A 19,151-nucleotide genomic window follows, 5' to 3' on the forward strand; every position below is an offset into this window, starting at 1 on the left:
TGTGTCCTTGAAAGTAGGTGGAATGATGGTTTAGTGGCTAAGAGCACTGGCTTCTCTTCTAGAGGACCTGAGTTCAGTTCTCAGCAACCACAAAACTCCTTACAACCATTTGTAACTCCAGTGCCAAAGGATCTGATGCCCTCTTCTGGCCTCTGCAGGTACTGCACTCACATAGTGCACATACATGTAGGCATACTTAAACACATAAAATAAAAATAAATCTTTAAAAAATTTAAAATACAGAGAGACCCTGTCTCAAAAAGACTAATAAAACCATTTACCACAAGTTTCTTTTATCTTCTCACATTCCCCTTTCTCTCTTATTCTTTTTTTTTTCTTTTTTCTTTTTTTGTTTCGAGACAGGGTTTCTCTGTGGCTTTGGTGCCTGTCCTGGAACTTACTCTTGTAGACCAGGCTGGCCTCAAACTCACAGAGACCCACCTGTCTCTGCCTCTCAAGTGCTGGGATTAAAGTTGTGTGCCACCACCGCCCGGCTTTTTGGTTCTCCAAGACAGGGTTTTTCTGTGTAGCCCTGAATGTCCCGGAACTCACTCTGCAGACCAGGCTGTTCCTTCTTGCTCTTATTTATGATTATTAGTGTGTGTGATATGTAGGTGTATACACACATGCCACAGTACACTCACAAAGATGTTGTATATTGCCATGGTGCGGTACCGCTCCTGGATGTCCTTGTACCTCAGCTCCATGACTAAAGATTTTGTTCTGACCTCTGCAATTGTCGCCAGGACAAACTTGAGATCTTCAAGCGTGGTGGGGCTCTTCTTAAGGTTTTTGCTCAAGTGCTACGAAAGAATTGAGTGGAGACAGAAAACAGCAACAGATGAGGCCACCTTCCCCGAGAACAGGGCTCCTTGGTGCAGCCTGCAGGCTAGGGGTGTGTGCCCGTTAGTTTTGTCAACTTGAGGCAACCTAGAAATGGCTCAGGAACAGCATCTTGATGAGTAATTGTGTAGCTGAGGAGGGCCTGTGGGCATCTTTGAGGGGAGGTGGTGTAGGAGGGTCTTCTTTCTATGTGTTGCTTTCATTGGTTAAAGAGACTGCCTTGGCATTTTGATAGGACAGCAGCTTAGATAGGCGGAGTAGACAGAACAGAATGCTGGGAGAAAGGAGGCAGAGACAGAGTCACCGTGGAGCCAGTCGCCAGGTCAGACATGCTGAATCTCTCCCAGTAAGCCACAGTCACGTGGTGATACACAGATTATTAGATATGGGTTAAAGCAAGATGTGAGAGTTAGCCAATAAGAGGCTAACTAATGGGCCAGGAAGTGTTTAAATGAATACAGTTTCCGTGTAATTATTTCGGGTAAAGCTAGCCGGGAGCCAGACTGCGGGAAGCGACCTGCTGCTCCAATTACAACAGGGAGGAGGGGGTTATCATAATTGTTAAGTGAGGTGGGAAGGCCCAGCCCACTATGGGCCGCACCATTCCCTAGGCAGAGGGTCCCGAACAGTACAAGAAGAGAATGCTGGCTGAGAGCAAGAGAGCAAGGGGCGTTTGGCCTCTCTCTGCTCTCAGCTGGGTGTGACTGGCTCTCTGAGTTCCTGCCTTTGAACCCCCTCAGTGGTGGACTGTAACCTGAGATTATGAGTGAAATACACCCTATCTCCCTTAAGTCACTTTTTCTCTTGGATATTTAATCACAGCAACAGGAATGAAACAAGGACAGGATGGAACCCAGGGCCTTTGGATGTGCTCGGCAAGGCTCTATCACAGAGCTACCCCACCGCCCTTGAAGATCTGTTTGTAATAAAGGTGGCGGTGGCATACCTCGATCTCATCCCGGAGGCTAAAAAGCTCCTCCTTGGCGGAGTCGTTGAGGAGCTTCCCCAGCGAAATCACCCAGGACTTGGCATTTTCTTGCACAGTAGTGGCCAGTGGCCCAAGCTGCAGTCGGATGCAGTGCTCATCCTTGACCAGCGGGTGGCGCATGACGTCTGCTGCGATCTTGGAGTAGAACTGCAGCTTCTCGTCGTAGGCCACACAGGCTGGCTTCTTGGCAGCAAACTTCTCCATCACGATGGACTTGTCCAGCTTCCAGAGGGGCCGGTAGCGTTTCCACCTCTGCAGGTATTTCATGAGGTTCACGAGGAGCCTGTGGATATTTTGGGGGATCATAACAGCTTGATCCATGATCTGGGGGTTCAAGGAGATGTCATTGTAGAAGCTCATGATGATGACTTCTTCCTCCTCGCCCTTCTGAGGGGGGCATTCGATGCAGCTGCCGTTCATCCAGCGCACAAAATACTGGCAGGAGAGCAGGAGGGGGGTGAGCGCTGAGCACTGTGTGCCTCCTGGGCGTATACTAGTACCTGGTGACGAGCCCTGCTGTGATGGACAGTCTCACCACACAGGCCTTCAAGGCTAGCCTGACGTCACCATCCCCTGCCTCAGCCTCAAGGGTAGGATTACAGATGTGTGCCACCATATCCTGCTATGCTCCCCTCCCTCCTTCCCTGTAATCCCAGAACTAGGGAGGTTGAAGCAGAAAGATCAGAAACTCAAGGTCCTCCTTGGTTACATAGGGAGCTTGAAGCTAGCCTGGCAATATGATTTTTTTAAAAATGTAAATTTTTAAAAAGAGAAAGAAGTTAGGATGGGGTGAATGGAACCAGGATTGGGCTATGGGACTGTTCCTAAATTTGATGGCTTCACAAAGGCCAGAAGCAGCTGAGCCAGCATCTGATGGCCCCTCTCCGACTGTATCAAGCAATGAGCAGCTGGCAAGCAGAAGAGCTACTGGTTCCCGGTGACCTCCGCGTTACCTTGGTGATCTCCACGCAGTTGCGGGTGCAGTGGACACACATCTTATCAATCTCGGTGGCGTTAGGGTGGAGGATGATCTCCGGAGCTGACAGAATGGTTTCCACTTGGAACAGAGCAGCATTTCCAAGGATCAGAGAGTTGAAAGCCTGCAAATTCCTAAGTGGGGGAGCACAAAGGACATGGGACTCAGGGTATGAAGCACAGCAAGCGCTGACGGAGAGGGGTTCGAGGCCAACAGGGAGGTCTGCTACACACTGTAAGCCACCATGTTGGGGGGGGGGGGACGATTGCCCCCGTTGTCTACACTTATGCACCTTGGTCATCTCTGCTTGGGGAATTAAACGCCTACCGGTGGGAAATAATAACGAACACCGACCACCCAAAAGTCATCCCCAGCAGCACTCTGCCTTCTGGGTATGCTGTCTGATCTTCCATGGCGGTCATTCAATAGGTGTCTATCCTCTCGCCTTGTCCTCTCTCCTCGGTCTCCAGAGGACAAGGCCCTCATCTGTGACCAAGATCCAGTCCAGGCCCTAGCACAAGGCTACTTCCGATAAAGCTTGGTTGGCTGGATGTTCGGATACATGGGTGGGTGGATGAAGGTATGGGTGTGTGACAGCCAAGTGAATGGATGGATAGATGGTGATAGGAGAGTAGATAGATGGATGATGGATAGACAGATGATAGACGGATGGAATGGAGAAATGGATGTGTGCATGCATGAATGGTAGATGGATGGATGGATAATGGGAAGATATAATATATTAGGTAAACATTATGTAAAGTAGCTCCTGATAGGCTGCTCCATAGAGCCTAAGTTTGGTTTTCAGCATCCAAGCCAGGTGGTTCACACCTGTCCCTCACTCTGGCTGCAGGGACAGTCAGCTGTCCGCCCGCCACTCCGGCTGCAGGGACAGCAAACCACCGACCCCACAGCTCCTGCACTCGTGATCATATAAGTGGAATTTAAAATTAAATATTTTAAAATGTGTTTACATTTTCCAAAAGGGCACTGTGATGCAATGATGCCACCTTCAGAGCCTGACTCAGGAGTCATGGGGATGGCACTCGTGGGCTGGCTCCTAGAATGACCCTGGGCTACAGTGTGTGTGTGTGTCTCCCAGCTGGCCCAGCTATGCTGCTGGACCACAGGACCCACAGAGGACGGCAGCTTTGGTGTTGGACTGTCATGAGAAATTAGAACTCAGTACGCAGTGACCATCCCAACTGGTGATTGACTGTAGCCGGGGAAGAGGGCTGGACCACCTGTCCTCCAAGTCCATCTCTAAACAGAAACAAGCTCTTCTGGGGCCTTCTGCTGCCAGACAAACATGGTTACGCTGTCTTCCAGAGGCAGAGAGGCACACAGCAGCCTTGAATCCCAGAAGGGGCTCATAGGAACAGGGGCCCACACAGAGGTCACCCCTCCCTGGTCAGCCTCCCCATCCAGCTGCCCATCGCAGCCTGTCAGTCACAACCAACCCGTGCACAACTCAGGTGGGCTTACTTCAAGATGAGCTTCCCCAAGACATCATAGATTCTGCCTTCCCAGTACTCGTAGTACGAGGCCAGTTTGGGGGCCCTGCCTGTGTTGGTGTGCACAACTAGACCTTCAACTTTGGTCAGCAGCGGTCCGATGGCCAGGTACCACCGGACCATGTGGTCCACGTCTTTGGCCCTTTCTCGTTCAATGTGCTCGAAGAATTCCTTCACGCCTGTAGAGAAGGGCACGAGATACATACAGCCGCTGTGGCTCAGAGGACTTCATAGCAGAGTGTGTCCACACATCAGGCATGGGTCATGGCTGCCCACGCATCAGCCATGGGGTCATGGCTGTCAACACTTCAGCCATGTCAGGGGCCTGTCCACACATCAGTCATGGATCAGGGACCTGTCCACACATCAGGCATGGGCAAGGGCCATTCACACATCAGCCATGGGTCATGAGTCGTATGTACCCATGAAAATGGAGTTGATGCCAGAAACTAAGACTCATCTGAAGACAAAAGCAAGTGATACCAGACAGGGCCACAAGGGATGCTGGTGCCCTGCATCCATCATAGTGGCTGTGATGCTTGCTTGTCTTCAATTCTTTGACAACTAGTCTTCAGTTCCTTATTGACAAATTAGGGACAATTTAAGATACCTCTAGCGTAATGAAAAGTAAAAATAAGCCATACAATATGGTTATCTGACTATTAAAGCCACAGCATGGTGGTGGCATGCACCTGCAATCCCAGCACTGAGGCAGAGGATGGCAAATTCAAGTCCAGCTTGGGCAACAAAGTGAGAGCCCGTCTCAAGAACAGGTAAGTCAGCTGGGCGGTGATGGTGCACACCTTTAATCCCAGCATGCAGGAGGCAGAGACAGGCAGATCTCTGCGAGTTCAAGGCCAGCCTGGTCTACATAGTGAGACCTTGTCTTTCTCAAAATAAAGAATCTGGAGGGCTGGGGCTGTCCTGACAGAGCACTTAGCTGAGCACATGAGAGGCCCTGGTTCTAGCTTAGGACTGGAACCACCAATGGTCACAAGCTCTGTGACCACAAGTAACTCAGAACATGGCAGAGGGTGGGACACAGGACACCCAGTAAAGGACTGGGATGGTTAAACCGGGTTATTCCAGTCAATGAATGCTGGAGCATAGAGTTGGTGACCACGGGGCCTCTCTTTCATCCCACGACTGGCAAGCTAGAAACCAGGCCTACCTGGGAGCCCCTCCTCGGTTTTGGAGACTGGGTACCTAAAGAGGTTGACAGACTCGATTAGCGTAAGCCTGGAGGTGATGTCCTCCGCATTCTTGTGAATCTGGTGGACGAGAGACTCGAACTTCCCGATGGCCTGTTTGCAGCGATTGATGTAGTCAGCGATTCCTTGGGGGAAGAGAAAGCAACTTGGTTCCATCTCTGCTGTCCCCGGCCCTCCCACCAGCACTTGTGAGACCCATGGTGATGCCACTTAGCTCACAGCCCCTGTCCCTGTGTGGACTGAGCCATGGCTAAGAGCCACTCATCCCCTAAAGGCTTGGGACCAAGATGTCTGTAGGGCAGGAATCTACCAGGCTTAGCAGAGGGCTTCATTGCATTCACAGATACATTTATGTTCATATTTGTGTGTGTACATATGTATGAGTGTGTGCGTATATATGTGTATGTACATGTGTGTGCATATGTGTGCGTGTATATGTATGTGTATATACCTGTGTTTGTGTGTGTGCACTTAATAGATTTATGTAGTTTATATTCAGATATTGTGATATTTTGGTTTTACAAGATCATTGCTTACGGTCCCTCTAGGTACTGGGCAGGTGACTCTGTGGGTAAGAGTATTTGTTCTGTAAACATGAGGAGCTGAGTTTGAATCTCTGGTATGCATGTACATAGCTGGGCAAGCCTGTGCATACCTATAACCCCAGCATTGTGGGCAGAGACAGGCAGGACCTGAGTTTACTGGCAAGCCAGGCGAGCCCAAACGGCAAGCCTCCTGAGAAGTAAGAGACTCCGCCTTGACACCATCCTCTGGCTTCTCCATGCACACAGCACACACAAGAAATACATGTAAAACAAACTGTAAGGTGACCAGGAGCTGCGTGGTTACCTAGTGAGTTCCAGTTCAGCCTCTTGTACCCAGAGCGGAACACCCTGAGCAGCTCCTGGGAATGGTCTTCCAGGAGGGCCGTCTCTGCCTCATTCAGCGTGTTGATGAGCAGGTGGTAATGGTCCAGCATGCGCTGGATGCCCTCCGTGTACCTGTGTGCCCAGCAGAGGGAGCGGTGAGAGATGCGGGGCAGGACGTGAGCAGCATGGTCCCCAGAGGCCTGACTTCCATCAGGATATTCACAGAGGGCTGGGATGAGGCTCAGGGCCAGAGCAGTTGCAAGTGCTAGGCCCTGTCTGTCCCCAGAACAGTTCCAGGGGCAACTGTCCCTCACATCGACAGGGAGGGGCCTGCTAGTGTCCTGTGTCCAGAGGAGCAACTCCACTTGTGAGTCACTGCTGAGTTGACTCCGATGTGGTCAGTATTGCTAGTCATTCACCTTCAGTGCTAAAGCTTCAGGATAGACTGGGGGGAGGGACAACCACTGTCTTTAGTCACGTGACCTTATGCTGAGCCCACCAGGCTCTGACCAGTGACAGCCACAATCCCAGGACATGGGAGGCAGAAGCAGGTGGATCTCTGAGTTTTGAGGCCAGCCTGGTCTACAGTGAGTCCTAGGTCAGCCTTCAGCTCTGCATAGTGCTGAACTCTTCAGGTTAGCAGTCGCAGGTCCAACTGGACTAGAGAGTGAGTTCAAGACCAGCCTAGGCAACTGAGATAGACCTTGTTCCCCCCCCCAAAAAAAAAAATTTTGTTTTTTGTTTGTTTGTTTGTTTGTTTCAAGACAGGGTTTCTCTGTAGCTTTGGAGCCTGTGCTGGAACTAGCTCTTGTAGACCAGGCTGGCCTCAAACTCACAGAGATCTGCCTGCTTCTGCCTTCCGAGTGCTGGGATTAAAGGCGTGTGCCACCACCGCCCGGCAAAATTAATTTTTAAATAAGAATAAGACTAAATTAAAAATGAATAAAGGGAACAAAAGCTTTGAGGGGGGCTCCACCACCACCTTTGGGAGTGTCAGGTAGTGGCGTTGAAGGGACAAACCAGTGGCAAATGTGAGGACCTGAGCTCGACCTCCCACTCCCGTGTATAAAGTGGCACGGTGGCAAAGGCCTACAGTCCCAGCTCTAGGGAGGCGAAAACAGGCAGCTCCCTATGGCTCACCAGCGGTCAGCGTAGCCAGACCAGGGAGCCGCGGACCAGGAAGAGAGTCTGCCTCAAAAATAAGGTGCATGGACGGTGTCTAAGGACAACATCCAGCTTTGACCTGGGTCCACATGCTCATACACCTGGTACACGCGTATGTATTCGTGCATGCACATGCACACACATATATACACATAGAGACACAGACATGGGCACAAGCACGTGCATGCACACACACACACACACACACACACACACACACACTTTAAAACAATGGTAAAGAGTGTCAAGAGGCCCTGAGACCAAAGTGTCCCCTCTGACTGAAGAAGGGTCTTCTCACCTGAGGAATTTGTCTTCTTGGAGGGCCACGTTCCTGGCCAGTTCAGGGACAGTGAATCCCAGCTGCTCTAAGTACTTGGTTTCGTTAATAATCTCTCTGAGGACCGGAGAGAAGTTGATGACAAACACGGCTCCCTTTTCCAGAGGGGGCACGTCCTCAGCCATGATGGTGGTCTGTGGAAGAGACGACACACAGCCTGGAACTATCTGCCGCTGCTTGTAAAACTCATTAGACATAATTTACACAGACCAATGGGGTCCCGTTCCCCAGCAGATGGACGCAGACTGGACTAGTGTGTTATACATTCTGTTTTAGAGAGTTGTTCAGTAATCTAGTTTTGGGCTGGTGCTCATTGTTCCTCTGGAAGCAGGACGACCTAAGTTTGGATGCTCAACGTTGTGTAGAATTTCAGGCATATGCGTACATGTGCATACCACAAATAATATCCGAGGGGGGGGACGTGGGGGGAAGAAGGAAGGATTCTTGGGATTGCAAGGCCAGCCAATCTAGCCAAATGCGTGAGTTCTTGGTTCAGTGAGAGACCCTGTCTCAAAAAAATGTTGTTGGGGGTAGTTGTGGAAGACACTTGATGTCAACCTCTGGTCTCTGTATATGTGAACATACATGCAAACACTACACACGCACAACTGGACTACAGAGTGAGATCAAAACCAGCCTAGGCAACTGAGTGAGACCCTGCCCCAAAATAAAAAGGAAGACAGCCAGGACTATTTCTCAGAAGTCGATATCCTGCCTTGAATCCCCCAGGGAGGGATTGGGGTGTGGCTAAGTGGTAGTGTGTTTCCTAGCGTGTACAAGGCTCCTACTTCAATCCCCAGCCCTGGGGAAGGGGGGGAGAAAGAATTCTATTTAGTTGCCAATATTAGAATACTAGGTGAAGTTCTAGAAAAACAGAGATTTCTGACTTTACTTGGAAAATAGGGAAACCAAATCATGTTGGCCGGCACAGGCTAGAATTGGGTCGCTGACTCCCTTGGGGGCCAGGCTCTGAACACCCAGCTCCCCCAGGTTTATGATGTTCTGCCCTCACAATGGCAAAGAAGCTGCCCACTAGAAAGAGTTTCAGAGACAACAGACACAAACTACCAGATCAACAGACACTGACCTCCTGAGTGGTGGCCACGTGCCAGGCCCAAAGCCAAAGTTCAAAACCAGTCACCTGGGGGCCTTCGAGGTGACTCGGTGAAAAAAGGTGCCTGCTACCAACCTGTGTTCAGTCCCTGGAGCCCTCACGGAGGAAAAAAACTGGACCTGCAAGCTGTCCTCTGATGTCCACACGCACACAGAGGCGCACACACATCCACATGTTAATGAGTCATGTAAAACCCATCACCTGTGGCTCATGGAAGAGTCAATTAGGATAGCATAGATCTCTGTCATTCAGTACACTCAAGTATTTTAATGTATATACATGTGTGCAGGTGTATGGAGGGTGTGCACATATGTACATACATACATACATACATACACATGTGTACATGGATGTGAAGGACAGACAGCAACCTCGGGCATCATTTCTCCTCTCCCCTGCTTTCTGTCTTTTTTAAAGATTTATTACATATATACATATGTGTATATACATATACACATATGAATATGAATGAGGGGAGAGGGTATATACACATGAATGCAAGTAACTAGAGGACCAGAAGAGAACATCAGAGCCCCTGGATTGGAGTCACAGGGAGTTGTGAGGCCCCCTCCCTCCCCCACCCCATGTGGACATATGTAATCAAGCCTGGGTCCTCTCTCTGCAAGAGCAGCATGCATGCTTAACCCCTGAGCCGTCATCTCTCCTGCCACACTTTTTTTTGAGGCAGGGTCTCTCACTGGCTGGAAACACCCAAGGTGCGCATGCTTCCAGCTGAACTGTCTCCCCTGCCCCTCGACTTGTTTTCTGAAGGAGAATACCGAGCCACCCCAGGGGTGCGTGTAGCTGCTGCCGTCCATGACACCTCTGTCCCCCTCCCTGCCCCTCTGTGGCGGGGTGGAAGGGCCCACCTTGGTGAGAAGGCTCTTCTTCATGAGGTGTGGGAGGTTCAGCTCCGTGCTCTCCTTCCACTGCTCGTACTTGCGGTCTTCGTAGTCCTTCATGGTCCTGCCCACCTCCAGGTACCTCTGCTTTACCTGCCGGGAAGTGGAGCAGTCATCACCTTCTCCTCGCTCTACTGCCCCCCGCATAAACTATATGGATTTTTTAGAGATTTATTTTATTTTTAATTATGTGTGTATGAGTGTGCATTTGCACATAAGTGTGAGTGCCCACGGAGGTCAGAGGTATCGGATCCCCTGGCGCTAGAGAGGTACCATTGGTTGTGAGACACACAACATGAAAACTGGAATCGAATTCAAGACTCTTGAGAAAGTAGTACTCGCTCCTAACCACTGAGCTCTCTCTCCAGCCCCAAACTCTATAGTTCTTTAATGAAAACGTCTGTCAGCCTCTGCTTTACCACATACAAAAAGTTTTGAGGAAAGAGATGGCCAGTGTCAAAAAGACAGTGCCCATGAGCATGTGGCTCAGCTGGAAGAGCGTTTGCTTAACATAACCTGAGGGCTCCACCCCCAGCACCACACAAGACAAATGCAGGGGCGCTCATCTCTGATCCCAGAACTTGAAAGATGCTGGCAGGAGAATCAGGAGTTCAAAGTCCTCTTGGCTACACAGTGAGTTCGAGGTCAGACAGCTATGTAGAACCCTGCCTCAAAAATAAATATAAAAGAGGATGGACAGATAGATAGATGATAGATGGTAGATAGATAGATAGATAGATAGATAGATAGATAGATAGATAGACAGATGAACGGACCGACAGACAGAGAGAGGTACATAAATGAATGACAATAGTCATCCTTCAAATCAAAGTCAAATCTAAGGAGAAGCAGTCAAGCATCGTGGGGACAGAGACTGGAAGAGAAAGAAGAAGGAAACAAGAAGGAAGCCTTAGACATGGATACTCAGGAATCAGGGCACGCCACTGGCCAGCTGGAGTGGCAGCCACCCAGCTAGAGGAGCACAGCGCAGCCTCCGGAGGCGGTGACACACCTCCTGGCCCCGTTCACTGTCCAGTAGTTCCTCGACCTCCTGGAACCTGAGGATGGTATGCTTGATCCTGTAGAAGAGGGAGCGCTCCCAGCAGATGGCGCCCGCCACAGGAGGGTGATTCTTGTACAGCGGCGGGCTGTCCAGGTTCTGCACAAAGATCTTATTAACGATGTCGATCTGAAAAGTGAGTGGGCGCTCTGATCAGCCTCCCGTGGGCCGTGCCAGACAGGCAAGACTTAAGTGGAGGACAGAATTTTGCAAGGAATGCAAATAAGGGCTGAGCATGGCAGAGCCCTGGGGCAGCTGAGACTCTGGGGTCCATCGGGTGCAATATTTACTACTTTTTCCTTTCCTGTGCTCTCCATCTATTTTCCTCCAAGCATCCCAAGCTGCGTGCGTTAAAATAGCAAACTGCACACCCTGCATATACTGATTCGACTGAATTATTTGAAATCCATAAACCTCTTTTAGAGGTGACCCCTGGCCGATGTTCCTTTGAAAGGAACGTCTCTAGGCTGGGCTGTGGCCTTGTGTGGGCTTCCCGGTTACCTCCTTGCAGTACTGGGCCAGAATGTCGTTAAACTTCATCATCATCTGCCGGTTGATGGCCTCCCGGGAGCGGATGTGCTTAAACTTTAACAGCATGTCAAAGGCCGCTTCCGCCGACCGCAGCGTTTTGAAAGATTCGTCAATAAAATTTTTTGCTTCTTTCTCAATAACCTGTCAGAAGAAAAAAATAAGAAGAAAGAAAGGAAAAAAGGAGGGAGGAAGGGAGGGAGGGAGGGAGGGAGGGAGGGAGGGAGAAGGGGGAGAGTTGGAAGGGGAGGGAAGGCTGGGGGAAAAAAGTAGCTGCTATTGTGGTCTTTCGAGAAACCAGGGTGGAGGATTTAGTAGCTTGGGACAGACCTATGTCCTGTCTCAATGAGAGAAACATGCCTGGACTGGGGTATGGCTCAGTTGGGAAAGTGTTTGCCTTGCAAGCATGAGGACTTAAGTTGGAACCCCGAGACCTACATGAAAAACCTGGGTGGCCACACCTGTTACCCCAATTCTGAAGGTGGGAGGAGAGACAGAGAGAGACCCTGCCTCAAAGGAATATGTGGGGCATGGCAGAGCAAGACAGATGCCTGGTCTCTTCTGGCCTCTGCAGGAGTACACAGACACATGCAATGCATACACACGAGCGCGCACACACACACACACACACACACACACATATGCACGCATGCACGCATGCGCATAGAGATAAATAAATCCTTAAAAGGAGACAGTAAGCGTGAGCAAACAGGAGAGGCCTGCTTCTGTGGTGAAATCGATGGAGGTGTCACTTGCCAGAACTTCAAGCTTAAAGTCATCCATCACGTATTTCCAGTGTGGAGAGGACTTGATGCTGAAGGGGTCAAAGCTCAAGCTCTCCATAGGGGTGACCAAGCTGTCTACCCTGCAAAGGACATCGTCGATACGCTTGGGGTCCCCCGTCACAGCCTTGAGCTCTGGACCAAATATGTTGTAAAATTCCTCCATGACCTGGGGGTAGGACAGAATGGAAGGGGGCTAAGCATCCTTTGGTTTACTCTGACCATTCTAACCATAAATAGCATTTCAAGATTAGCCTGAAGGCAACCTTCTCCTCATCTGAGACCTTTGGTGCTATACCCTTGCAGCAGGATAAGATTCAGAGGCCCTGGGGACCGGAGAGATGGCTCAGAGGTTAAGAGCACTGGCTGCTCTTCCAGAGGCCCTGGATTCCATTCCCAGCACCCGCATGGCAGCTCACAACCCTCTGTATCTTTCTCACTCTGGATGCTCCCTGGTAAGCCAGCTACTCTGACTAAACATCACATCATACAAGAATAACAGAGAGAAGAGGAGCCAGAGTTCCTGCAAGCCGACGGGGAAGGGGGCTAGTGAGCTGAGCATGGCACATGAGTCTCTGCTATTCTGACAATGTTGAAATGAGGATGCATCTGCTGGGCGGTGGTGGAGCATTGATGTGGGAGAATTGTCTGTATTCTGTCAATCATATTTTAATAAAATGCTGATTGGCCAGGCAGGCAGTATAGGCGGGAAAACCAGACAGGAAGTAGAGGTTATGCAATGAGAACAGGAGAATTCTGGGGAGCAGAGAGGTTCCTCAGCCATTCCTGTACAGACCACCGAAGAGGCAGCATGTAACTTGCCCAGCAGAGAAAGGTATGGAGCCATTATGGCTAACATAGATGAGAATAATGGGTTAATATAAGTTATAAGAGTTAACAAGAAGCCTGACCTAATGAGCCAATCAGTTTATAACCTTATGGAGTCCTGTGTGTAATTTCTCTTTGGGATTTGCCGGCTGTTGGGGTACTGGGCAGGACAGAAACCCCAACAAGCCAGCCCCCTCATGTTACAGAGCATGCCTTTAATCCCAGCACTCGGAAGACAGAGCGAGTTCCAGGACAGCCAGAAAAACTCTGTCTTGAAAAACAACATCAACAAAAAAAGCTTATGTATCATTCTAGTGACTCCATTTTAGAATAAAGGGATTTATTTATTTATTTTGAGACGCGGTCTCATTATGTAACTCTGGCTGGCCTGGAACTCTCCAGGTAGACCAGGCTGGCCTCAGGCTCACAGAGATCCACCTGCCTCTGCAGGCTGCGCAAGGCTGAAAGGGGTGTGCCACCACCCTCATCAATTCTGGGTTCCATTCCTCCCACTACATAAACCAGTTGGGTATACCTGTAATTCCAACACTTGGAAGGTGGAGGCAGAAGGATCAGAAATTCAAGGTCTTCAATGACAAAAAGAGTTTGAGGCTAGCCTGGGCTACATGAGACCCTGTCTAAAACATAATAATAAGGATTAAAGGAGAACAATAAAATGTTCAGAAAGAACTTTACAGTCACATGCCCTGCACTTTCTTGTTCATGCTGCTGTTATGACAAGGATGTGAGAAGAGAAGGTGTCTTGTTTCCATTGTCTTTCCTGCAATGTCCCATTTTGTCATGCATGGGCATGTATTTGCCCATGTGTGCGCATGTGCAACTAGATGCATGTGTGTGCGTGTGTGGGTGCGTGTGTGCGTAACCGGATGTGGATGTCGAGTGTCTTCCTCACCCACTTGTCTTTTCTTTGAGTCTCTCCCTGAACCTGGGACTCTAGAACTCAGCAAGCCTGGTGGCCATCGAACCCCAGACACCCACCTCCCCAGCACTAGAGTTACTGCAGGCTCAGCTTAGCTTCTGATGCGGGGGCTGGGGGTCTGAACTCAGATTCTCACGCTTGCTCAACCAGTGCTTTGCTGACTGAGCTGTCTCCCCAGACTGTGGAGATGTGGCCAGCCCTGGTTTTGCTCTGTCTTGTTCATTTTGTGTCCCCAGCAATGAGCGTGAGTTCTGGCACACCGTGGGCTCCCCGTGAGTGTGCAAAGTGAATGAGAAGATGGATCACTGTAGTGACATTTCATTTGTAGTTTAATAAATAAAGCTTGCCTGAAGATTGGAGAGTAAAACAACCCCACCTGTCCACCTTACAGGCCAGGCAGTGGTGGCACACACCTTTAAACCCAGTAGCCACACTAGTTTGCCACAGAAACTGGGCAGTAGTGGTGCGCACCTTTAATCCCAGCCCGATATAGGAATATAAAATGGGAGGAGACAGCTCTCAGTTACAGTCTCATTCTGAGGATTCAGGAGGAGGCAGGATCGCCATTTTGGACTGAGGTAGAGGTAAGAGCCAGTGACTAGCTGTTTTTCTTCTCTGACCTTCAAATTGAACCCCAATACCTGTCTCTGGGTTTTTATTAGACAGATCACCTCCAGGCAAGGTCTGTGCTAGCCACTCAGACGCTAAACATGTGCCCCTCTGCCCAAAAGTAGTGGGAGGGGTCAGTCAGGTCAGTGCAAAGCTGGTGGGTGGTAGGAAGGGGTACGGGCAATGGGGACTGAGGGGACAGTGGGAAGATGGGAGGTGGGGAGAATCAAGGGGAATCAAAACCAGGACAGGCAAGTACCCAGTACAAGGAGGCAGTCTGCCAGCAGAGGGAGGCGGGGCACAAAGAAAAACCACAGAGCCTGCTGGGGAAATGATTCGGTCAGTAAAAAGCATGAGGACCCCCAATAGATGGCCAGGCATGGTGACTCATGCTTGTAATCCCAGCACTGGGGAGGTGGAGACAGACGGGTTCCTGAGGTTCACTGGCCAGCCAGCCGAGAAACACACACACAGCCACAAAAGACCTGGGGTACAGCAGGACATTCTGGTTCATTCTAGAATATTCTATGTGTTCTTCTTTTGAAAGTTTCTAATGAACCCTTTCCAGGTCTTCAGAATCTGCCCAGCACGGTGGCATCCCCCCCATTCAAAGGCCAGAATGTTTCCTTCCGTCAGGTAAATCCACGCACAACACAGAAGACATGGTTCCTACCTGCAGGACATCTGCAAGGTCCTGGCAGATGCTGGCCATGTAGTCTGTTCTCTCAAACAACCGCTTGCGGTCAAACTCCCATCGTGCCTCCCGGCCAGAAGCCTCAATCTTGGCCCGGATGTCGAAGTAGGATTTCTTCCACAGCTTGAGAGTATTTCTGGCCTCCAGGGTTTTGTGCTGGGCATTCGCTCTGTTTTCTCTGTTAGGCAAAGAGATGCCAGGCATCGAGCAAAGATGCAGCCGCCCACATCTGAGCCACACTCCCCCTAGGACATTGGTATCTGAGAGGATTCTCCTCCAGGACCTCCCTGGCGCCAAGTCCTCCTCAGGGAATGTTTCTTCATGAGCCACTACGATTTGCAAAGGTGCAAAAAAGCCCCCAAGCTGAGTCCAGGCTGTTTGTCTGCAGCCATCCAACCTAGTTCCCAGGAAAGTATGGCCACATGAGGAGGAGGGAGGTGGCCTTGGTCCTCTCCTCATGGTCACCGTGGCAGCCTCGACCTTGGAGCTCAGACCCCATGTGGAGCTGATCTCACCCACGCGGACCGTGTGGGGAGTGAGAAATGGCTGGGTGCAGCGTGGCGGTAGTGCATGTGTTTAGCTTTGTGAGACGCTGGGTTCGATCCCCACATCACAAACACACAAAATGGTTAAAAATCATCACCTGACAGGCTGCTCCCCCTGAGAGCCCAGGCCTAGGACTGAGCATTCCCTGGCCACTTACCTCAGTTTCTCCAAATGTAAGTGGAGACGCCACTCAGCTTTTAAGAGTGTGTGGCCAGAGTTCAGATCCCATCAACCACTCTGGGCGGCACACGGTGCGTGTAACTAGAGCTCCAGGGGATCTCATGCCTGCTTCTGGCCTTGGCTGTGGGCACTGCACACACATGTTCGTATCTTCACACAGACACACACCCATACACTAAAACAAAAATAAAGTAGGTCATGCATATCTTTAAGGCCAACACGTGGGAGGCAGAGGCAGATAGATCTATTTATCAGGCTTCAAGCCAGCCAGAGATATGTAATAAGACCCAGTCTCAAAAATAAATAAATAATTCAAACACATACATCATTGTGTGTTACACAATATGATCATATGTGGAATTATGTATTATAGTGTGTAAATAAAATATATGTTATATTTTGACAATGAAATACTATTTGGTCATAAAGAGGAATGAAGGTCAGGTGACGCATATAGATCATGGATAAAAACCTTGGAGGTGTCATGACGAACAAAACACCACCCAGAAAAGACTTGCTGTTGCATGATCTCCAGGCCTTGGAACTTGGGAAGGGAGGAGGTTTGAAGTGACTTACTAAAAGGTGCCAGGCTTCTTTAGAAGATGAAGAGAATGTCCTTTTAAATATATGGTCTAGGGGGCTGGAGAGATGGCTCAGTGGTTAAGAGCATTGCCTGCTCTTCCAAAGGTCCTGAGTTCAATTCCCAGCAGCCATATGGTGGCTCACAACCATCTGTAATGAGGTCTGGTGCCCTCTTCTGGCCTGCAGGCATACATGTAAACAATATTGTATACATAATAAATAAATAAATAAATATTTAAATATATATATATGGTCTAAAATTGTGTGTGTGTGCAGTACCTAAGAAGGCCAGGAGGGGGCATCAGATCCCCTAGAGCTCTAATTCCAGGCAGGAGGCTGTAAATTGCCTACGGGTGCTGGAAATTGGACCCAAGTTCTCTGGGAGAACAACAAATGCTCTTAATCACTGAGCCACCTTCCCAGCCCTATAAAGAAGGCTCTTAAGTCAACCCATGTGATGACTGGAACACTGAGAGCGTTTGAATCTCTGATATGGTTTTGCAGTGTCAGGGATGAAACCCAGGTCTCGGTGTACTAGGCACCCACTCTATAACTGAGCCCCCCGGCCCTGAACTGCACACAGCCTGGACTCCACAGGGAGCCCCAGATGGTCCTGTGGCTTCTCACTTGAACAGGGTGCGCAGGTTGATGACTCTGCACACGCGCTCAGCGATCTCCCAGGCGATGCGCTCCATGAGCGGGATCATCCTCTCGTCCTTGTTGTAGTGTCTCGAGATGATCCACACCATGCGCAGGGCGCTCATCATGGACGGGATGGTGTCCAGGACCACGTGGAAGCTGGAACCATGTGTGATGTTCTGCCAAAGCCACAGCAGGACAGAAGAGGGGCTTAGCCTCTCTCTCTCTCTCTCTCTCTCTCTCTCTCTCTCTCTCTCTCTGGATTTTTTAAACAGGGTGCCCAGGCTAGCAGAGGACAAACTTCAACTCCTGATCCTCTCTCTTCCATTTTCCGAGTATTGGGATTCCATGTGTGCACCATCATACCTGCTCCTGTAGAGTTTTTGTTTGCTTGCTTATCTGTTTATTTGAGACAGGATCTCACTATGTAGCACAGGCTGTCCTGACAGTCTGGATTCTTCTGTCTCAGCCTCCTGAGTGCTGGGAGGGTAGGAGTGCTATGATGGTTTGAAAGAGAATGCCCCCCCTGGGAGGGGCACTGTTGGAAGATGTGGCCTTGTTGGAGGAAACATGCCACTGTGGGAGTGAGTTTTGCGGTTTCTTAGGCTCAAGCTATGCCCAGTGTGACACACAGTTCACTTCCTGTTGCCTGCCGATCAAGACATAGAACTCTCAGCTCCTTCTCCAGCACCATGTCTGCCTGCCTGCATGCTGCCATGCTTCCCACTATGAAGATAATGGACTAAACCTCTGAAACTGTAAGCCACGCCAATTAAATGGTTTCCTTTTATAAGAATTTCTGTAGTCATGATGTTTTTTCACAGCACTAGAAACCCTGATGAAGACAGGAGCATCACCATGCCTGGCTTCACTGATACACCACCTAGATGACTTGGTGAACACCTGAAAGGAGGGAGAAAGCCCTGTGGATTGCCACACTGGGTAATTTAGGGGATAATGGCAAAACAGCTCTGGTGGTTTTCCCCAAATATATTCTTTATCTGATGTTAGTTAAACTGGTAGATGAGGACTCACCGTCTATACATGGAGCACACAGACACACAGACACACAGACACACAGACACACACACACACACACACTAGAGCACTTTTTCCAAGCACAACTATTAGTTGTTTATTTGTCCTCTAGAACTAAATTAAGATGGAGGAGTGTGACCACCCTGTTACCCTGAAACCAGCAGGCTGGGAGGTGAGCAATTCTCCTGGAGAGGCCCTGGCTCTGAGCCTCCATGTGGAAGAAAGCCAAGGACACCCAGGCAGAAAGGAGCATGCAAGAAAGACAGCCATTCTAGAAGGGGATGTGCTACTCCATCATCCAATGGATGCCCTGAGAGGCAAGATGAACGTCTCTATGGAGCCCTTGTCAAACCCTGACCCATTAAATGAGAAACAGGGGTTTTATCAAGAAAACAATCGCACACCAATACACAGTACAGTGACTGTCCTAATGAATGGCAACTATCAACTTGACATAGCCTAGGGTCATCTAAAGAAGCTTCAATTTAAGGACTGCTTCGATCAGGTTGACCTGTGGCCATGTCTGAGGAATTGTCTTAGTGGATCATTGATATGGGGGGAATCAGCTAACTGTAGGTGGCATCATCCCTAGGCAGGTGAGCCTGCACTATATAAGGAAGAGAGTTGGAGGGCTGGAGAGATGACATGGGGTTCAGAGCACTGGCTACTCTTCAGAGAACCTTGGCTTGATTCCCTGCACCCACATGGAAGCTCACAAACATCTATAACCTCAGTCCCAGGGGATCTGATAGACTCTTTTGGACTCGGCAGGCTGGGCCAAGAATGCCCATAGTGCACAGAAATGCA

The 19,151-nt window shown here is 49.7% G+C and overlaps 1 protein-coding gene across 1 annotated transcript in view; it reads right to left on the reverse strand.

Annotated features, from left to right (window-relative positions):
* The window catches only part of Dnah10 (dynein axonemal heavy chain 10), a 121,032-nt gene that overhangs the window by 79,870 nt on the left and 22,011 nt on the right, over nt 1–19,151 (reverse strand). The window contains exons 9-21 of the mRNA XM_087903640.1: nt 17,295–17,485; nt 15,339–15,537; nt 12,263–12,457; nt 11,480–11,650; nt 10,931–11,107; nt 9,886–10,011; nt 7,864–8,036; nt 6,382–6,533; nt 5,493–5,657; nt 4,293–4,500; nt 2,785–2,941; nt 1,790–2,266; nt 645–803 (exon numbers count right to left, since the gene is read on the reverse strand). Of these exons, the coding sequence (XP_087759766.1) occupies nt 645–803; nt 1,790–2,266; nt 2,785–2,941; nt 4,293–4,500; nt 5,493–5,657; nt 6,382–6,533; nt 7,864–8,036; nt 9,886–10,011; nt 10,931–11,107; nt 11,480–11,650; nt 12,263–12,457; nt 15,339–15,537; nt 17,295–17,485 (2,550 nt within the window). The remainder of the gene's footprint in view (nt 1–644; nt 804–1,789; nt 2,267–2,784; nt 2,942–4,292; nt 4,501–5,492; nt 5,658–6,381; nt 6,534–7,863; nt 8,037–9,885; nt 10,012–10,930; nt 11,108–11,479; nt 11,651–12,262; nt 12,458–15,338; nt 15,538–17,294; nt 17,486–19,151) is intronic.

The sequence above is a fragment of the Myodes glareolus genome, chromosome 2 (genome assembly GCF_982192425.1).
Source record: "Myodes glareolus chromosome 2, mMyoGla1.1, whole genome shotgun sequence".
NCBI classification, from domain to species: Eukaryota; Metazoa; Chordata; class Mammalia; order Rodentia; family Cricetidae; genus Myodes; species Myodes glareolus.